Source organism: Aspergillus japonicus (assembly GCF_003184785.1).
Source record: "Aspergillus japonicus CBS 114.51 unplaced genomic scaffold BO86scaffold_3, whole genome shotgun sequence".
Lineage (NCBI taxonomy): Eukaryota > Fungi > Ascomycota > Eurotiomycetes > Eurotiales > Aspergillaceae > Aspergillus > Aspergillus japonicus.
In genome coordinates this window covers 102,447-121,158 of record NW_020291640.1, presented here as the reverse complement: position 1 = coordinate 121,158, position 18,712 = coordinate 102,447, and the positions used below count along the sequence as shown (strand labels likewise).

General features: G+C 52.5%; 5 protein-coding genes and 1 non-coding gene across 6 annotated transcripts; 3 read left to right on the top strand and 3 right to left on the bottom strand.

Annotated features, from left to right (window-relative positions):
- Positions 1–349: 349 nt before the first annotated feature.
- Positions 350–1,944, bottom strand: BO86DRAFT_385253 (putative glycerol dehydrogenase). Its single transcript, XM_025671064.1, has 3 exons — positions 1,583–1,944; positions 846–1,523; positions 350–758 (listed from the first exon to the last, which is right to left on the bottom strand). The coding sequence occupies exons 1-3, from the start codon at positions 1,644–1,646 to the stop codon at positions 556–558; spliced, it is 945 nt and encodes a 314-aa protein (XP_025532296.1). The 5' UTR covers positions 1,647–1,944; the 3' UTR covers positions 350–555.
- A 660-nt stretch (positions 1,945–2,604) lies between these two features.
- Positions 2,605–4,022, top strand: BO86DRAFT_385252 (inositol oxygenase). Its single transcript, XM_025671063.1, has 2 exons — positions 2,605–3,731; positions 3,789–4,022. Exons 1-2 carry the CDS (start codon positions 2,835–2,837, stop codon positions 3,843–3,845), a joined length of 954 nt encoding a protein of 317 aa, XP_025532295.1. The 5' UTR covers positions 2,605–2,834; the 3' UTR covers positions 3,846–4,022.
- Positions 4,023–5,643: 1,621 nt separating this feature from the next.
- BO86DRAFT_329268 (putative NAD binding Rossmann fold oxidoreductase) lies at positions 5,644–6,984 on the top strand. The gene is made up of 2 exons (XM_025668670.1): positions 5,644–6,113; positions 6,227–6,984. Exons 1-2 carry the CDS (start codon positions 5,787–5,789, stop codon positions 6,965–6,967), a joined length of 1,068 nt encoding a protein of 355 aa, XP_025532294.1. The 5' UTR covers positions 5,644–5,786; the 3' UTR covers positions 6,968–6,984.
- Positions 6,985–7,607: 623 nt separating this feature from the next.
- On the top strand, positions 7,608–7,679 carry BO86DRAFT_t33. Its single transcript has one exon. It is a non-coding gene; the product is annotated as a tRNA-Glu (tRNA).
- Positions 7,680–7,858: 179 nt separating this feature from the next.
- On the bottom strand, positions 7,859–10,242 carry BO86DRAFT_329264 (uncharacterized protein). The gene is made up of 4 exons (XM_025668669.1): positions 9,840–10,242; positions 9,342–9,771; positions 9,139–9,275; positions 7,859–9,057 (listed from the first exon to the last, which is right to left on the bottom strand). Exons 1-4 carry the CDS (start codon positions 10,130–10,132, stop codon positions 8,307–8,309), a joined length of 1,611 nt encoding a protein of 536 aa, XP_025532293.1. The 5' UTR covers positions 10,133–10,242; the 3' UTR covers positions 7,859–8,306.
- A 172-nt stretch (positions 10,243–10,414) lies between these two features.
- On the bottom strand, positions 10,415–18,168 carry tor (putative TOR pathway phosphatidylinositol 3-kinase TorA). Its single transcript, XM_025674150.1, has 4 exons — positions 17,966–18,168; positions 16,953–17,904; positions 11,166–16,890; positions 10,415–11,103 (listed from the first exon to the last, which is right to left on the bottom strand). The coding sequence occupies exons 1-4, from the start codon at positions 18,090–18,092 to the stop codon at positions 10,714–10,716; spliced, it is 7,194 nt and encodes a 2,397-aa protein (XP_025532292.1). The 5' UTR covers positions 18,093–18,168; the 3' UTR covers positions 10,415–10,713.
- Positions 18,169–18,712: the final 544 nt, after the last annotated feature.

Sequence of the window (18,712 nt, the reverse complement as noted above, 5' to 3'; positions counted from 1 at the left end):
GGTTTGCTTTTGGCTGCCTTCTAACTTCGGTGGAACTAATTGCGCCTCCGTCTTAAGAGATTTTGGCTTGGGCTTGATTCGGGGATAGAGGTGAAGGGTTCGAGTGTATTAGACTGGAGAAAAGCACAAGAGGACCGGGGCAGAGCTGAGTTGGTTAACTGTTTAACACCTTGAAGTCTAAGCTGTGAGAATTTCCAATTTCCCGTCACTCCATCGGTGTGTGCCAGGCCTTTCGCCTAAGGCTTGCTAACTGCGTTTGTTCACTGTGCACTGATGAACACACATGTCAACTCTCTTGATTAGGAAATCCCCTCCTCCTTTAGTTCAGATGCACAGAGGCCAACTGTTGTAGCATACAGCGGAGTTTAGTCAAAATGTCATTTCAATCATACAAGAGTCTTATATCAGAGTCATATACAACTAAGTCACTCTTGGTCCTCGTCTTGTTAACCATCCAGCCAAAATGCCTTCTATATCTCTCTATAAACCCTTCTACCATCGATGAAAGAAGGTCTGCCCTGGTGCTGGGTGTGCCTGTTTATGGATGACCCTTGCTTAATTGGCAACCTTATCAGGGAACCCAAAGTCCAGACCGAAGGGCGGGAAAACGTAACGCTTGAAGGACTTCGTCCGAGCCAGCTCGTCCGTGTACTTGGCGATAGTGGCGAGATCCGACTCGTCGAGCTCGACTAGCTGGCGGTTCGCCTCGATACGAGAGGGAGTTACCGACTTGGCGAGAACCGAAGAGCCACGGGCGACTGGACAGGAAGAGATTGATTAGCTTATCGGTTTTGGTGCAAGACAAGAAGCAGCAGGGCCGTAAGCAAGAAGAAGTGAAAACATACTGTGCCAGCTCAGAAGCACGGTGGCGGGGGAGACGTCCCTCTTCTTGGCGACCTCAACGACAGGCTCAGCGGAGAACAGCGGGCTGCCGGTGCTGCCGAGCGGGCTGTACGCGGTGACGTGGATGCCCTTTTCGCGGCAGAAGTCGACGACCTCCTGCTGCGGCAGGGCGGGGTGGTTCTCGATCTGGTTCACGGCGGGGACGACGGTGGCCTGGGCCAGGAGCTCGCGCAGGTAGGGCACGCTGTAGTTGCAGACGCCGATGGCTTTGGTTTTGCCGGCGCCGACCAGCTTCTCCATGCTCTTCCACGTGTCGACGTGCGGGTGGTCGCGGTGCAGGTCCCGCGAGCCGTCCGGCAGCTTGGGCACGACCGGGTGGTTGCCGTTCGGGTTCATCGCCACCGGCCAGTGCACCAGGTACAGGTCGATGTACTCCAGCCCCAGCGTCTGCAGGCTCTGGTCCAGCGCCGCCTCCACCCGCGTGTGCCCCGTGCACCACAGCTTGGTCGTCACGAACAGCTCCGCCCGCGTCACCTCCCCCGCCGCGATCGCGTCGTTGATCGCCTTCCCCACCTCGTGCTCGTTCTGGTACGCGAACGCCGTGTCGATGTGGCGGTATCCGACCTGGATGGCGTGGCGCACGGCCTTCTCGACCTCGCCGGGCGCCGATTGCCAGGTTCCTGGGACACACAGGATTAGTGGTTTTGGTTGGGTAAAGGTAGGGGCACGTAACGCTTACCGAGTCCGAGAGCGGGGATCTCCGCTCCGGTGTTGAGCTTGAAGCGCGTGTCGGCGAGACCCATTGTGATTTGCGATGAGTTGCGGTTGATTATGGTGTGGTGCTTGAGGCGTGAACCGCGGGACACGGACAGGATGCGAAATGGAGGAGATATGGAACAGAAGATGCGGGAGGAATAGAAGAAAGAAGAAGAGAACATGTGGCAGGAAAAGCAGGGAAAATAGTACTTAGCTACTAGTAGACGAGGAGAAGGAGGGGCAGAGAGAAGATACCCCGCACTACTCAGTAAGTACTACGAGTAGCATCGGAGCAATTCCCGGCATTTTCCCCGCCCACTGATTCCATCCCCTCGGGGGTCTTTGTGCCGACCGTTCTTACTGAGGATCTTACATAACAAGAAAGGGCTGGAACAGCTTTCAATAACTTCACGGATCACAATGCGGAGCCTGTTTTTCTTATCTATCAACCGCACTGCCTGCACTGCCTGCACTGCCTGCACTGCAATGCACTTGGCAGGCACACCTCAATCCTAGACAGGAGCGGGGAAAACAACCAGCCTTGTCTGCCCATCTGCATCAAGGCTATTGTCATCGTCCAGCAGGCCAGAGGTGCAGATACAGAGAACCACAATGATCGTATCTTGCAGAAAGAGTGAACCTAATCGAGGTCGGGGGCCCCTGACAAATGAAGAAATCCTCTTTGGTTGAACAACGGCCCGCATGCAAACCCGCCATCGGAAACCAGAATCCAGAGGCATTTGTTCCCACCCACGGCCCAGACAGCCTCCAGGGCCACACCGGAGTGTGGCTGGCACTCTGGTTGGCTGATCTACACTATCTACGAACCTCCCTGTTCCACCATAGCGGGGAATGTTACCCCAGGGCAAATCCTCCCACAGTAGTCTTGTGGCTTCGGAACCCAGAATCCGACCTCCTGGCGTAGGGTGGTCACGCTGATGGGAAAATCGGACGGTGGGGTTTCTAGAATCACGCAACGTCATGCGCTGCAGCAGACCAACCAAAGGGCGATCCTCGGTGTTTGGCATTTTCGAAGGCAACTCCTCCTGGGGTAGTCTAATCTGCGTTCGCCGAGAGAATGGAAATATCATATTTATGCCCGTGTTGCCTCGCTTTCATTCATTATCCTCCCGACAACAACAACCTGTGATACCCTCAAACCTCGAAGACCGGAGTAAAACGATCTTTGGGCCTCGAAAAGTTTTCTTCATTTTCGCACCATACACATCATCAACATGGCCCCCGTCGCAGTCGCCCAAGAAACCCCCGTGTTCAACACCAAACGTGACGGGCAGGCCCTTGAGGACCTCTCGGACGCCATCGACACAGTCAATGTTCTCAAGACCAACCTGAAAGAGGAGAAGGAGAAGGGTCTCTACGAGGAATCTGAATTCGACAAGGAGAAGGACAAGACCAAGTTCCGTCAGTACGAGGATGCCTGTGACCGGGTCAAGAACTTCTACAAGGAGCAGCACACCAAGCAGACGGTGGCATACAACCTCAAGGCGCGCAATGCATTCCACGCGAAGACCCGGGCGGAGATGAGCGTGTGGGAGGCGATGGAGAAGCTGAACACGTTGATCGACGAGTCCGATCCGGACACCAGCCTTTCCCAGATCGAGCATCTCCTGCAGTCCGCGGAGGCGATCCGCCGCGACGGCAAGCCCCGCTGGATGCAGCTGACCGGGCTCATCCACGACCTGGGCAAGCTGCTGTACTTCTTCGACGCCCAGGGCCAGTGGGACGTCGTCGGCGACACCTTCCCCGTCGGCTGCGCCTTTGACGATCGCATCATCTACGGCCGCGAGTCGTTCAAGGAGAACCCGGACTTCGGCCACGAGATCTACGACACCCAGTACGGCATCTACAGCCCCGGCTGCGGGCTGGACAATGTGATGATCTCCTGGGGCCACGACGAGTACCTCTACCACGTCGTCAAGGAGCAGTCCACCCTGCCCGCCGAGGCCCTGGCCATGATCCGCTACCACTCCTTCTACCCCTGGCACAACGCTGGCGCCTACCAGGAGTTGATGAACGAGAAGGACAAGGAGATGTTCAAGGCCGTCAAGGCCTTCAATCCCTACGATCTGTACAGCAAGAGCGATGGCATCCCCAGCGCCGAGGAGCTCAAGGTTCGTGAGCCACTCTTGTGATTTTTCTAGAGAATACAGCTGACCAGTAATCCGCAGCCATACTACCTCGAGTTAATCGACGAGTATTTCCCCAACAGGGTCCTCAAGTGGTAGATGATACCCTGGATGAATAGAAGAGATTGTATGCCATCCAGTCTACCACCTGAGCCATGTAGGATTGTCTGGCTTGGTTGTTTGTTTCAAAGATCTGTTTTCACTTTATTTCTTTGGCTTTCACGGTATGAACTCAAGCGATGATTCACGAACACACTCTACAATGTTATTTTCCAAATGTGCTGATGGTCCAAGAAACTTTGGACCACGATTTGCCCTTCACTATCTACTGCCCAGTGCAATGATCCATCCCTGTAGTACCTGGACCCCCGACCTCTTAACTTCCCAAGTGGTACTTCACTACGGCTATCATCCCTGCTGGCGATCATACCAAGGTTTATGACCTTAACTTACCGGGCTTCTTCATCCCAAGGAATCAGTTGATTGACTCAGCCACTTCCATCCTGTACGTAGATAGCCATACCCCTCATCATGATCGACCGCGATCAAAGTCAATCTCAAGCCACGACCAACGCTCAGACCAAGTCAGCCCATTGCGGTCCAAGAAAGAATTGACTTGGCAGTTTCGGGGGGGGAGAAATCTTTTGCTTGCGGGGATTGCTTCACTGCCAAGACATTGAAAGGCGCTTCGGGAACGGATTCCCGAGTCGGGGGTGGGGGTGGGGGCGTGGGGATGCGGGGATTGATTCCCTTGAGGGAATGATCGGATCGGATCAGTGATGAATGATTGTATACCTTACAACAGTTCTGTGGTTGGGAGAAGCTTTCTTGTTATGCTTTGAGAATACAATGGTGAATCTGGTGATTGTTTTGTTGTTTGGTACGAATTGTTTACTTTTGGTAGGATTATGAATGTATTGTACAGTACTGTGCATACTGGGAACCTGGAGGACGGCATAACCAATTATCGTTGCCACTTTCATAAGTATAGAACTTGCTGCAGCAGTGTAACCATTGCGTTGGAATTAAGTAGGATGTTACATCGCCAGAATCGGCAGTTGTATGATCCCAATTGAGTACGTGTTGGTTTTTGTCTCCAGGTGAGGAGCACAGATATTCCTGTTCTATTGATAGTATGTCATTCGAGTACGTACTGTATAATGTTCCCTCCCCCTTTTGCTTTCCCCATTTCTTTCGACTCGATCTTCTATTTTCAGTGTACAGCTTCCCCGCAGTTTCCAAGGGGGTATGTGGCTAGATTGCTACTGAGTTCTTATTGAAGAAAAGCCATTGAGGTTGTTACTCAGGGGAATATTCCCCGCCGTACCCCAAGCATACCCCGGAAAGGGTAGTTTTCCCCGCCCCCGTACTTTACCGTTTGTTTGGATGTTGTTTGAGCTCAACATGCTCATCTTGCTGCTTTCCGTTTCTCATTCCCCTTCTGTCATTCCATCTGGAATGGATTCAAGACTGCAGTTTGCAGTCACTGTTTCTCTTTATCCTGCCAATGCTGCAGGATCATAGCAGACAATCTCCCACAGGAACCTCGTTTCCGAAGTGGCTCCGGGGCAGGGATCCCGACGGCCAGATTCCGGGGTCGGTGGTAACTACTCCAGCTTACTGTACAGTCACCCCGGGATTTCCACTCCGCCCGAAACCGTCCCTGTCCCAGTCAGTCCGACAGCCACTGCCAACCTCAATGGAGCAAACCTACGAATAGCCACCCAGTCGAAACGATTGACGGCCTATCTTCCTTGGCTGACCAGCAGCAGCTCTAGCAGCTACTCAGCTTGCTCCGCATCTTCCCCTCAAGGAAAAGGAAACCAAAAAAAAAAAAAGAAAGAACCCAGACCGACACTTGCTCCAACTGTCCCCAGCTGCGTGTCGGGGGTTAAATTCCTGCTGCTTCGCTGTTCATAATCTCTTCCTCTTCCTGTCTTTCGTCGCACATCTTCTCTTTTCACCAAGTTTCAATCCAATCTACCTTCCTCCCGTTCGTCGCTCCTCAACCCCCCCCCTCCAATACAAATACCCATCACAATGTCTGCCAGAAGATTGAAGGTTGGCTGTGCCGGTCTCGGTCGCATGGGCAAGCGCCATGCCCTCAACTTCCTACAGCGCACTCCCCGCGCAGAGCTCGTCGCCGTCAGTACTCCGGACGACAGCGAATTGGAATGGGGCAAGGTCCACCTGGCCCCGTACGGCGTGAAGCTGTACAAGAACTACGATGACATGCTGAAGCACGAGGGGCTGGAGGCCGTGATTGTTGCCTCCGCTACCGCCGTGCACGCCGAGCAGGCAATTAAGGCCATTGAGGCCGGCAAGAACGTTCTGTGCGAGAAGCCTTTGTCTACTAGTGTTGAGATTGTAGGTGACCATTAACATTCCGCTCCTTGCGCCTCTCTCTCTCCTCTTTCCTTCCCCCCAACAACCCAGTTGAAGGGAGAAAATAAAACTAATATCTCTGGTTGAACCCACAGTCCCAATCCGTCCTCGACGCCGCAGCCAAGAAACCCCATCTCAAGGTCATGTGCGGTTTCTCACGGCGGTTCGACGCCTCCTACCGGGACGCTCACAGCAAGATGTCCGCGGGGGCGATCGGCACGGCCTCGGTGATGCGCAGCCAGACGTGCGATAAGCTGGACCCGACGGGGTTCTTCGTTGCGTACGCCGAGTTCTCCGGCGGCATCTTCGTGGACTGTTCGATCCACGACATCGACCTGGCGCTGTGGTTCTTCGGCCAGGACAGCAGGGTGAAGTCCGTCTCGGCCGTAGGCATCACGGCGGTGGAGCCGGACCTCCGCAAGCACAACGACCGCGACAACGCCGTCGGCCTGGTCGAGTTCTACGACGGCCGCATCGCCTACTTCTACGCCTCGCGCATGATGGCCGCCGGCCAGGAGGACTCCACCGAGATCATCGGCACCAAGGGCAAGCTGGCCGTCAACACCCAGCCCGCCATCAACCTGGTCAACGTCTTCGACGAGTCCGGCGTCCGCCGCGAGCTGCCCCAGCACTACTACGACCGCTTCGAGTACGCCTTCGTCACCGAGGCCAACGAGTTCACCGCCTCCTGCCTCGAGGACACCCCCGTGCCCCTGAAGCTGGAGGGCGCCGTCCAGGCCGTGCGCATCGGCGCTGCCCTCCAGGAGAGTCTGATCACCGGCGAGAAGATCAACTTCGATGAGCAGGGGAACCGGATCCCCAAGGCGAGATTGTGAGGGTGAGGAGGGATGGGGAGTCATCATAGACACTAAATAGAGCTTTGGGCTTTGACTAAACTTTCTTTCTTCTTAAACAACTTGCGAGTGTGATGTTTTAGCCCGGATGACAATGGAAAAGACGATTCATGATTACTCTCTTGTTGTCCCGTATACAGCGCAGTATTTGTAATTTGGTGGTAACAGACACAACGAAAGCTGGCACTTACTGACGTTTCAACGAGGTGGTCGACTCTGTCCCTCCAGCTCCCGGGATTCTTCTTATAGGGATTATTGAAGATACCTCTCTGAGCCCTTCCGAGGTTTAGCATACCCAAAGAAATGCTATAGATTTACTCCATAGATGCAATCTTCGCTATCAGCAAGTCTTCTTGTACTAGCCTGCTTGAGTGGATTTTCATAGCCGATGGCATTGTTACTGACTGGTCGTCTATTTTCCCACCGGGGATTTTAGGGCCCATGCTACAGCTACAGTACCCCAGACCCGAGCCTACCTGCTGCTGTACCCGTAGTACTTAAGGGGGTACATAGTAATAACGAATGAGTTACGTTAGACAACCTTTTTCTAAATTTATTGTAACACTCATTATAGCGCTATTGATGATGATAGTATGACCAAACAGTCTCTACGTCAACAACCTCCGATGTGGTGTAACGGCTAACATCGCCGTCTTTCACACGGCAGCTCGGGGTTCGATTCCCCGCATCGGAGAGCTTAAAGTTTTTGGATTTCTTTTTTTTTTGGGGCTGGAAGTTCTGACAGGAAATAGGATCCTTTGAAGCGAACGAGCGGCTAGAGATCAGTGTCTTGACATTCTTTTGGCCGAGCTACGAAATACTCCCATCAAGTTCATTCCCGATCCATACCGGATGATCGCCTACACCACCACCACTAGTCAAGTCTACGGCCGAATCCCTAGGCTAAATTGGTCTAGAATGGAGATGTCGTGGTGGCCTTGATGCTTTGTTTGTGTGGTTCTGTGGACATGAGATGCGTTTGGTGACGTCTTTGCAATCTCCCTCGTAAAAGACCGATAGCACCCTCATCTGTCTGACTCCAGACTCAACACACATATCGATTATGTACAGTACTTACGCATATAGCGCATTCGGTGTTCCCGCGCCCTCCGCCCTCCGCCCTCCGCCCTACCCCAACTGTACCAAGGACCAATAACCAAGGGCGTGCGCGCTCATTCCTCGTTACTAAGACAGCGTGGTACAATTGCGCATCATACCTTATATGCCAGTTATGAAGGGCCGAAGTTCCCCGCTCGGCGGACAACATATTACCTGACATAACACCAGACAACATAACAAGATTTGCCTGCCTGCAGCGCCGCTAAACCCGAGCATCGTCCTCCGCCTTCTCCTTCTTCAGCGCAGCGGCCTTCTTCGCCTTCCGCTTCTCCGCGACCCGCAAGGGATCAGCGAACCCATCGCCGCGCATCCACGCGAGCGCCACCCTGACCCCTTTGCCCTGCACCGCGGCGGGCTGGGCATCCAGGATGCACCCCATCACCGCCCAGCTCGCGACGATGACACACAACTCCCCGTCCGTCCACCCAGTCCAGCGGCCGCGCTTGCCCGCGGTCTTCCAGGCGGTCGCGATCGCGGCGCGGAAGAACGACAGGAAGACGCTGCGCCGGGGGCCGAGGAACGCGAACGGGACGCCCGCGAGGGCCCCGCTCAGGAAGAACCGCTGCGTGGCCAGCGTGGACCGCGGCAGGATGGCGTTCCATAGGCAGATGCTGGCCCAGGCGGCGCCGGCCGAGGCCGACAGCACGGCGGTCAGCTTCATGACCCTCTGGGAGAGTTCGTTGAGCGACGTGATCGGGTGGGACGCCAGGGTTTTCAGGTTGCGCAGGGAGAGCGCCAGGGTGGCGGCGGTCAGGAGCCGCGCGAGAGGCGGCACGGAGAGGAGGATGTGGTGCAGGAAGGCGGTGCTGCAGCTGGGGCTGCTGGGGTGGAGCAGGGCGCAGGACAGGCTGGATATGGCTGGGTGGGCGGACCCGGTCACTGGGGAGATCGACGCCAATGATGAAGGTAGTGTCTTTGAAGTTCCGGGATGTAGAATTGGCGATACAAATGATCTGTGGTTGATTCATCCGTAATCAGTATAAGGGCGGGAATCCAGCACATTTAGATGATTCGGGTGGTGAGGGTTCACTCACGGCCATCTTAGAGCAGATATAGTTGCGAGCGAATCGATGACATTCTCCTTGTCGGGCCAAGCGATATTCAGAGGCAGACTTTCGGGACGACCGCGGATGTAACTCGGGGAGAGTCTGAAGATCAACGTTCCAAGCCACTGGCAAGCAGTGTTTATTTAGTGTCTGTCGTCCAGAATGAAAGAGCATTCAATCCTTTGACTCACCGATGGCACAGCCTCTCGATCGAAGATAAACAAATGAAACAGCTGCGCACAAGAAACTGGCATCAACAACCAACTGCCGAACCAGGCCGGCCGGTTGTCAAACCAGCCCTTTTCATCCAACGCATTGAACAGGAATTCCAAGCCACGCGTGGCCGAATAGATGGCTGCGATAAAGCGAAACTGGCTTCGTGGGCAGATTCCTAGCGCGAACCCCGCCAGACTGGCCCCGATGGCCGGGGCAAAGCGCGAAGTCAGCACATTGGAGATTCGTGGGTTGCGATCTCGGAATGGCCGAGCGTCGTCGGTGCGGAGGTTGGCGCGCAGCTTGACGAAGAAACGATAAAGGAATCGGTGAAAGAGGAGGAGAAGCGCGAGCGACGCGGATATGCGGATTTTTGGGGAACGGGCGGAAGAGGCTCTCGGTTCTTTGCTGTTGGAAGAGATGAGATCTATGTTAACCATTGCCAGTCTACAACGCGAACAGGAATGACTATGTACCTCGGTAGATCCTCGCGTATCCGGTTTATCACGGTGTCGGCGAGCTTTGTGAGGGATAACGAGAGGAGGAAGGTCCGCAATGCCACCCGCACAGCAGCGACATTGTGCTTATTTTTCGAGTCGATAATGGCCTCGTACTTGGATGGAGACGGCAGCCTACCCTGGACGGATACAGGCGTGCGTTGGATGGCATAATCGTGGAGACGCTTGTATTCCTTGGCGCTGAGGGAAATGCGGAGGAGGGTGCGAACCACAGGTTGGGTTTCGGGGTCGGGCGGGGTGTCTGACGCCATGCTTCTCACTGATGGTAGCCGGAATGGCTCCGGTCACATCCTGGGATATGAGAAACAGATGAAAGCGCAAAAGAAAAAGAATGATAGAGAAGATAGAGAAGATAATTAAGGTGGGAAGGTGGAAGGGAGGAATCCAAGGAGATTCCTTCAATCCTGTGTCCGCCCGTGACCTCGGCTAGTCATCACTGGGCAAAACACGTGCTGATCCCGTTCTCTTAGAAGAAATTGGCACAAATCATTGCGAAATTCACCATTAACCGTCTATCCCACAACCCATCCGACCTTAAGCAACATGCAACATGCAATTCTCGAATTGAGACATGCAAAAGAATAATATCATGAACGGCAGCTCCTGATCCTGCTTCCTCGTAGGGCACAGAGCAGGGAAAGAGAAAAAAAAAAACGCGGGCGCAAATAAGTAGTAATACTAGACACAGAAAGACGAAGACAAGACAAGATAGTCGAGAAGGTGGAGAATAAGAAGGAGGAAGGAAAATAGTAGCCATGCCATGCAAAAAGTCCGTCATCACAAGTTGCGCCTCCGCGAGAACCAGAAATCCATAATAGGCAGGACAACATAATCACCAGAAACTGCACCAACCAATCCAATGCTGGCAGATATTCTCCACGCTGGTAGCCTGGGCAAGAAGTTTGTCAACTTGGTCGCTGACGTTGAGCTCCTCGTTGGGCCTAAAATCTCTACCGGTCAACTTCTCTTTGACTCGCGCAAGTACCTGAAGCGCGCGCGCATTCTGTGCTTCTCGTGCTTCGTTGGGGATTCCTTCCTGCGCATCTAGAATCCCGCCTTCGAGGATCGATGGGCGGCGGTGGCGAGAGAAATTGCTTGGCTGCACGCCATGCTCAAGATTGATGTTGGAAACGACAGACTGGCGACGCTCTGCGGAGAAGGGCATCCGATCTGGCGACTCGCGGACTCCCAGACGCCAATTGATCAAAGGATCATGAATGAACTGTTATTAAGACAATTAGTAGATATCCTTGTCAGATTCCAACCTGAAAGTAAGAGACTCACCGCTTCGAGCACAGCCATAAGGGAGTCCTTGTTCTCTCTGAGAACACGCATAACCGCTTCACATGTGATACGATAACTGCCTTCGATGTTGCTAACTTCCATGGCGAACGTCAACATGCGAGTAAGGCGGAAAGGCACTCTTTCTGGGTATTTCTCTCGGTGCATGGCCACCTCGAAGCAATCACCAAAGTCAATGTGAACCACTCTGCCAGTAATTCGATCGAGAAGGAGGTTAGACGGGTGGCGATCGCCCAGACCAAGTATGTAGCCGACCATAGACATGACACCAAGAGATCGAGTGTAGTTCGTCCGCCGCTCAAGCCACGCCTCAGAGCTCTTGCTTTTGAGCCAAAGGACACGATAAAGATCTTTCCCGGTAGTGTTGTCCATGGCGTACCCGAACACTTCCACTTTCTGCATGAGCGTGAGATTATCGTAGTCCGGTGCCATCTGAAGCATGATACGATGTTCAATGTTGAGTAATATCCGACGACTCTCTCGGTATTCCTTGATCAATGCGTGCAATGTATCGCTGTTGGAGACCCATCCTAGAAGACCGGAGCTTTGAGACAGGGGAATGGCAGGGAACCGTTGCACAGATAAATGGCGCTTGAAGCTCTCCCCATCATTGTCCAGAAGGGTGTTAACGAGGCCGAATAGTTGCATGACTCTCTCGTCTTGCCGGATATCTTCGTGTCCCTTGAGCGCGTACATGTAGGAGTTGCCGTCGCTGCCTTTGAGGGTCATTCTACGCGGTCTCTTCTTGGTCTGCAGAACATGCAATATGGGATCGAAGCTGACAATCCGGATGATAGGTCGACCGCTTTGGTAGGTTCCAGGAACGGCAAGGTCGAGGTCCACGCAGTCCTTGAGTTTGGGAGAAACATACTTGAGATCAAGGATCGACAACTGAGGAAGCTGCCGGCTGATCTTGCGGAACACAGTATAGTAGAGATCCCATGCCTGGTTCAAATCGCCAATCTCCTCAGTCTCGCGGAATAGCATACAGTAATGCTTCGCCTCAGCAAGATCTCGACCAAAAGCCTGCGCAAAAGATACTTCACGCAATGTTTCTGCTCCTTTGTCAAGCATGTCATGTAAGGGTGCAAGTGTCGCGAACATCCCTTCAACATTGTGATCACCGAAGTAGAGCCGAGATGCCTCCTCCAGACCTTCATGCCACAATTCGTGCCACAGAACCGCGACTCGGATGAGCTCATGACTAACCAAATCAGCTTGTTCGACCAGCTTTGCGCTGTGCTGTCGCATATTGTCCATGATACTGCTGGCAGATTGCGAACGCTTCGTAACATTCGATTTCATCGCAACCGTCAATGGGTAAACCAATGCTTGAGGATGTGTTTTGCCAACCTCGGATAGCAGTCGGTGAACTGCACTTCGAACTCTAATGTTGGGCTGATTGATTCGGGCGATAAGCTGGGGGGTAACTGCAAGCCAGGTGTCGATATTGACCGCCGTAAAGCCTTCAACGACGACGCTGTTCACCTCTGTATCACCACCGTGGGCGAACCACAGAGTCAGAAGTCGGAGGGTGTCCTGAAGGGAAGACGTTGACGACAATGCGATGGACCTGAGAAAGCCCCGGAGTGCAGGTATTACATGCTCCGTTACAATGTGACCCGGGACCATCGCCATGGTCGTCCCATCTCTGCTGGCTTGGCTTGCAATTGTCGTGACAACTTCGAAGTTCGCCAATGCCCAAGAGTGCCATGCTTTGTATGAATCGCGATTGTAGTTTGTAGCAGCGGCATAAGCGTTGAGCACCTCACGAACATGCTCGGGCCGCCAATCACCTCTTTGCATGGCAGTCTGCCACTCGCCTTGTCGGAGGTAACTCTTAGCCAGAAGCTTCCTGAATTTGGCTACATCGCCAATGCGTTCCCGTAGCCCTTGAACATCAGGATGATTCGCATCAGCGACCCCATTCACCCCATTCACCCCATTCACCCCGTTTACTCCATTGACACCATTGACTCCGCCGTGATCGGCTTGTGATAGTATGAGGGTGTTGTACCGAGTGAAGTCTTCGGTAAGACCTGAAGTAAACTCTTTGAGCATTTGCAACGCTTCACGTTGGCGGCCAGTAGCCCAATTGAACTTGAGACGAGCATAAGTAACTTCTGGGGGAGCAATGACCCGCGTGCCATTGCTGTCGGACACAGTAGTTTCGAGAGATGCAAGAGATCGCTCAGCAAGGCCCATGCGGTTGGATTTTCGGCATAGATTGGCAAATTTGATCCACATTTCAAGGTTTTCACGAGGCGACGTAACAAGTGCTCGAACCTTGAGCATGCGTTGCCATACCTCCACATTTTGTTGACATCCAAGAAGCCGCTTGTTCCACGTTTGACGCATGGATTCCTGCTTTTCAGGATCACCGATGTTCTGCTTGTATGTAATGATTTCCTCCAGCTCAGCAAGCATCTGGACACGCACAACAACATTATAGGCACGGTTATACGACTCGCCTAACAAAGCGGAAAGCTCGGTGTCCAGGCCATTGCGCGCTTTCTCGATGTACATCGTAGCTTCGTCAAACTGATTTCGGTGGATAGCCAGAATTGCGCCAAAGAAAGAGCGATCCGGGGATTGCTCTTTCATAACGCCCAGGTAAGAGTCCATCAGTTCCCACTGTCCACGTCCCCAAGCAGCAGCAGCGGCTAAAGGTGCTATTGCTCTTCGGTGTTCAAGAGATGCTTGATTCCACTTCTCCTGAGCGAGGTCTGAAAGCACCTTCCACTCACCAAGAGCGTGAAGGCAGCGCATTTTTCCCATGGTAACTCCAAAAGAATCGGGGTCGATCCTCTCACGCCGTTTGTAAGCAGCGAGAGCTTCTTCCCAGCGCTGAAGCTTCTCGAACCACGTCTCTTTGAGTTCGACATCTCGATACGCCTGTGCCTTGCGGAGAATTCCGATAGCGGCGTCGGACTGTTGAAGCTGGTTGTTAATGGTGATCAAGGCCTCAACTGCCCCGGAGTTCTGATCTTGTTCGAATTCCAGCTCCTTGTAGTGGAGGGCTTTGGCAAAAGCGTGACATTTAGCCGCATACTTGCCCAAGGTGCGGATGTCAATTGGGAGAGCTTTGTCATCGTGCTCCATGAATTCTGCCAAGTTAAGCAGAACCTGAAGGATTTCGGGGGGGATGTTGGGCGAAGTAAGCGCTTTCTCGATTGACCGGACTAGTTCCTCTTGATACTGATCATACAGCTCCGTCCAGCATGAGACGAAGGCAGCATTGAAAAGGTCCCTTGCTAGTGGCTGATAGATGCCAGCTAAGCTGGCGCACGCGCGTAGAGCCGGGGAAGGGGATTCTTTTAGCAGTTCCACGCTGAAACGTCTTATCCATTCCTGCCAATCCTCTCGAGTGGATTTTTGAGAAGCATCCCAAGCACTCTTAAGATGTTGCTGGTTGACAAGCATTTTCTTCTGCCCAATCTCTGCATAATTGGCGTCATCTGCAAGAGTTGCATAGTTTTCATCAGGGTTGTTAAGATCCTGCGGAAGAGGATCTCCCTTCTGTAACTTGGTCACCAGCATGTGGTAGTTGCTATGACTGACCCCATGCGCCTTCAAGACTTTGTTCAAAAGATGTATGTAATGGTTGAAGTCTTGGCCGAGCTGGAGGATAAGTGCACAGATACAATCCATGGCAGCCTGGCGTAAGGTGCGGTCACTACCAGCAACCACGCGTGACAAAGAGTGAACCATCAGGGATGCAAAGTCCGAAACATTGACTTGGCGTGATAGCTTCGTTAAAGTGTCGATAGCGGACTTTCGTATACTGGTCGGATTTTGTGTCCGGTCAAACAGGCGCACGATAGATGGCACAATAAGATGCATATACTCCTCGCCGCTAGGGCCAAATATCAGGAAGGTGTGTAGGATCTTCTCAGAGGGTTGTCGGCGCGGTGTAGTGTCCTTTTCGAATGTGTCAAGCATGGGCGGGATAAGTCCTGCAAGATACTTCTTGAATTCCCCTTCCAGAGATTTTGCTATTGCTTCAACCAAGGAAAGGATTGTGGCCTGGACTTGATATGAGGCATCCCAGAAATCACGAACGACTTCAATTATCTCTGGAAGGAAAGCCCGTATGTGTTGTCGTACAATATTCACCAAGACTGCCAGCTGATTGAAGTAAGACTCGAGACGGCTTGGGGGAGACCCTCTGATGACGGAAATAAAGCCCGGGATGATCTGTCCAAGGAAGGGCACGCACTTGAGACCCAACGTCTTGAAGATCGTGACGATTGCATCGATGACTGCAGAATGGTACTGAGCAAGGGAGTTCTCACGCAAGATGTTCTGCATTAGTGTGTTGATGACCACTGTCGGATAGTATTCGTCGTTAGATGGTGTCAAGCCCTGCATAATGAGAGCGACATCGGAGACGGTCTGCACCTCATTGATGTGATGAATATCTGGCGCAGTTTCGCTGATTTGCTGATACTTGTAGGGATCCAAGGCTCCCAATATTCCTAAGACTTTGATGGTTTCCTTGCGAAGGGATCCGGTTTGTTCCGTCTTGATGATGTTGATCAGGACTGCAAGGAGGTGAGAGTACTCGAGGTACGGATCTATGACATATCCGGAATTACTAGCCAATTGTCCGAGAGTTCGCAAGGCTGCCTCTCGCTTCGCATGAGACGAGAGATCCTGCAATGCATCGAGAATAATTGGCATCAGTTGCGGCAGGTACGTTTTCATTTCGCTACCGCCAACGCTTGCGAGCTCCCCGACAGCCTTGAGAGTTGTCGATGCGACGCCCGGATTTGCATCAGTTGCTTTTGGCAGCAATGTAGTGATCATCGGATCTACGTAGGATCTGATGAGCTTCGTAGCATTCGAAACAAAGAGACTGATCAGCTGGGCACTCTCTTCCTTCTGACGAGCAGTGCTTGCGAAGCCGAGACTTGTCAAGAGATTAACAAGCAGTTTTCGGAGTGGTGGAAAGACATATGCCGGGTTAACGCTGGACAAGCGACCGATGATGCAGATAGCAGCCTCTCTGACGGGGAACACTTCATCATTGACTGCTAGAAAGAGGCAACGAATATTCTCCGGTCTGGCAAGATGACGGTCAAACTTCCGGTCCAAAGACCATAAGACTGTCCGTCGGATCTCGGGGTCAGGATCTCCCACGCCGACTGTGAGAAGTTTGTCGATAACTTCACTGACAACTTGTATCGAATGACTACTTGTTTGATTGATGATGGGGTCATGGACAAACAATTGACAGCAAGTGAGTGCGGATGCCTTTCGAATTTCGGGATTGTCATTCTCGACATAATTGATGGCTACATCACGAACAAATTCGTTGAGAATATGTCCCGAGAAGTCGAAGCTCCCCAGAGTGTGAAGTGCAAGTGCGATTTCGGTGTCAGAATGAAGTTCCTGAGGTCCGAAATCCCTGGCAAAGGAAGGCATGGGTGGCAATCTGCTCTCAGGACAACCCAACGGTCGGAAGGGGGTACCATAGAGAATCAGGCTCAGCATATCCAAGAGTTTCTCTTGAATTATCGGCTTGATAGGAGGGATGTAGTGGGCCATATCGACCAGAGCTTGGGTAAGAGACTCGCTCAACCCGCATGCAAAGATAGGGTCGAGCAGTGCTTCCATGTATTTGCTGAGTGCCTGTCCCACTGCCAGCGACAACATGCTGATACATTCGAACATCGGTGCTTCATTTACGGCAGCTCGATTGCGGCTTGTATAAGTTAGCTTTGCTGATGTTCAGGATGTTGCGCAGGGGCAGGAAATGCATCTTACGCTTTCATAGCAAGGCCTTCTCGGATGTAAACAATGATACCATCGAGGTATTGTGCGATAGCAACACCGACAGCGTTGGCGATCTTTCCGATTGCAATAAATGCAGAGTTCCTTTCCTTATCTCTTTTGAGTTGCGCTTGAAGGTAGATCATGAATCTATGTAGATAGGTTTCTGTGAAGTCGAGTGGAGCATAAGAGGCGAGGATCGGGATGGTCAAAACAACTTGGGTGCGTATCTTGGGATCACGGTGATCTTTGAGGCGAAGAACAATCTCGCATGCATTCCGGTAATGTTCGTTCATAAACATGGCACCTTTCAGAAGTAACTCTTTTAGCACTAAAAGCGATCCATGGATCCAATCCACGTTGCTGGATTTGAGACCCAGCAGTGCCTCTTCGTAGATTCGTGCGAACCATAGTTGCCGAACTTGCATATCTCTGGCAGCAATGATTTCGAAGCATTCGCTGACGGCCTCGGCTGCAGTTTCTCGGATAAGGACCTTGGGGTCGCGAAGAGCGACCCAGATGAGCTCGAATATCTGGGAGACAAAGCCATAGAGCAGCGTCGGTGAGCCTTTGGCAAGCTCGCGGATAACAAGTACCGCAGCGAACCGCCTGCTTTCCTGCCGCTCAGACTGAAGAGCCTCTAGAGCAGATTGTATTTCACTCTCGACCAATTCTGCCGTAAGAGCTCCACCGGGCTTGGCCAGACGGCCAAGTGCCCGAGCTGCGTACACCAAGACCGCAGTATCATTGCTTCGTAGGGCATTACGAAGATAGCTTGCAAATCGAGTTGTCTTCTGAGCCGCGTCCACACCATCGAAATCTATTAGGCGATCGAGAGCCAATAGCCCGCCAATCTTGTCGTGTGCGTCATTGCCGGTAACCACGAGCTGTGCAATGCGCTGGCTAACTGCGTTGAAGAACTCGAGAAACTTCTCTGGAGGCCAGTCTATTACCAAAGAGCGAAGTATTAGCCTTATTTCTTGTGCGACCGATACCGAAAGTGTTACCTCGTGAGATGGCAACGACGTTGTCGTAAAGCTCATAAGCAGCTCGCACCCGCGTTTCCTCGTTCTTAGACTTCAACTCGATGAAGAGTCGTTGAGTGACGTCCGTGATAGGACCTGCTTGCGCCATATTGCGTACCACACCCCAGGGTGGACATTTGAAGTCAACCTCTAGGGCATGCACGATGACACGAGTTGGACATGGGGTGGAGAGCCGATATGGGTGGCCCTGAGCGATGCGGGAGGTGAGGTCGACGGCCTCCGGAAACCCGTGCACGGACCAGTTATGGCCTGAGGCACTGAATTCAGTATGAAATGCCTGGTTGGGATCCAAGTATGCAGACTCGCCCGCTGGAGTGGGATACTATGATTTCTATCTGAAAATAGTTGAATTCACCCCTGCCCTTCATAATTACAATTATTTCTCGGATTTATGCTTCAACAGCCATGTCAGTGGCCAAGCTTAAGCTAGGCTTATGTTTTTAATTATGGTCATGGCGACCTCTGTCATAAGCCATACCCAAATTTCCACCCTCGCAATTGAATATGCCTTCGACTATGTGAATTAACGGGTCTCAATCGTTCGGTTAATCGGCTGTTTCTAGTGGCAAAATAAGCATTGCAACGCGCTCGGCTATGGGGATGAAATATGCACTTGAGCATGCCACTAAAGTATCAGTTCGATCTCTAGAAGTTTTCTTGTTGTTGTAATCATGGTTGTAGTGAGACTAAAGCATCATCCATGTAAAC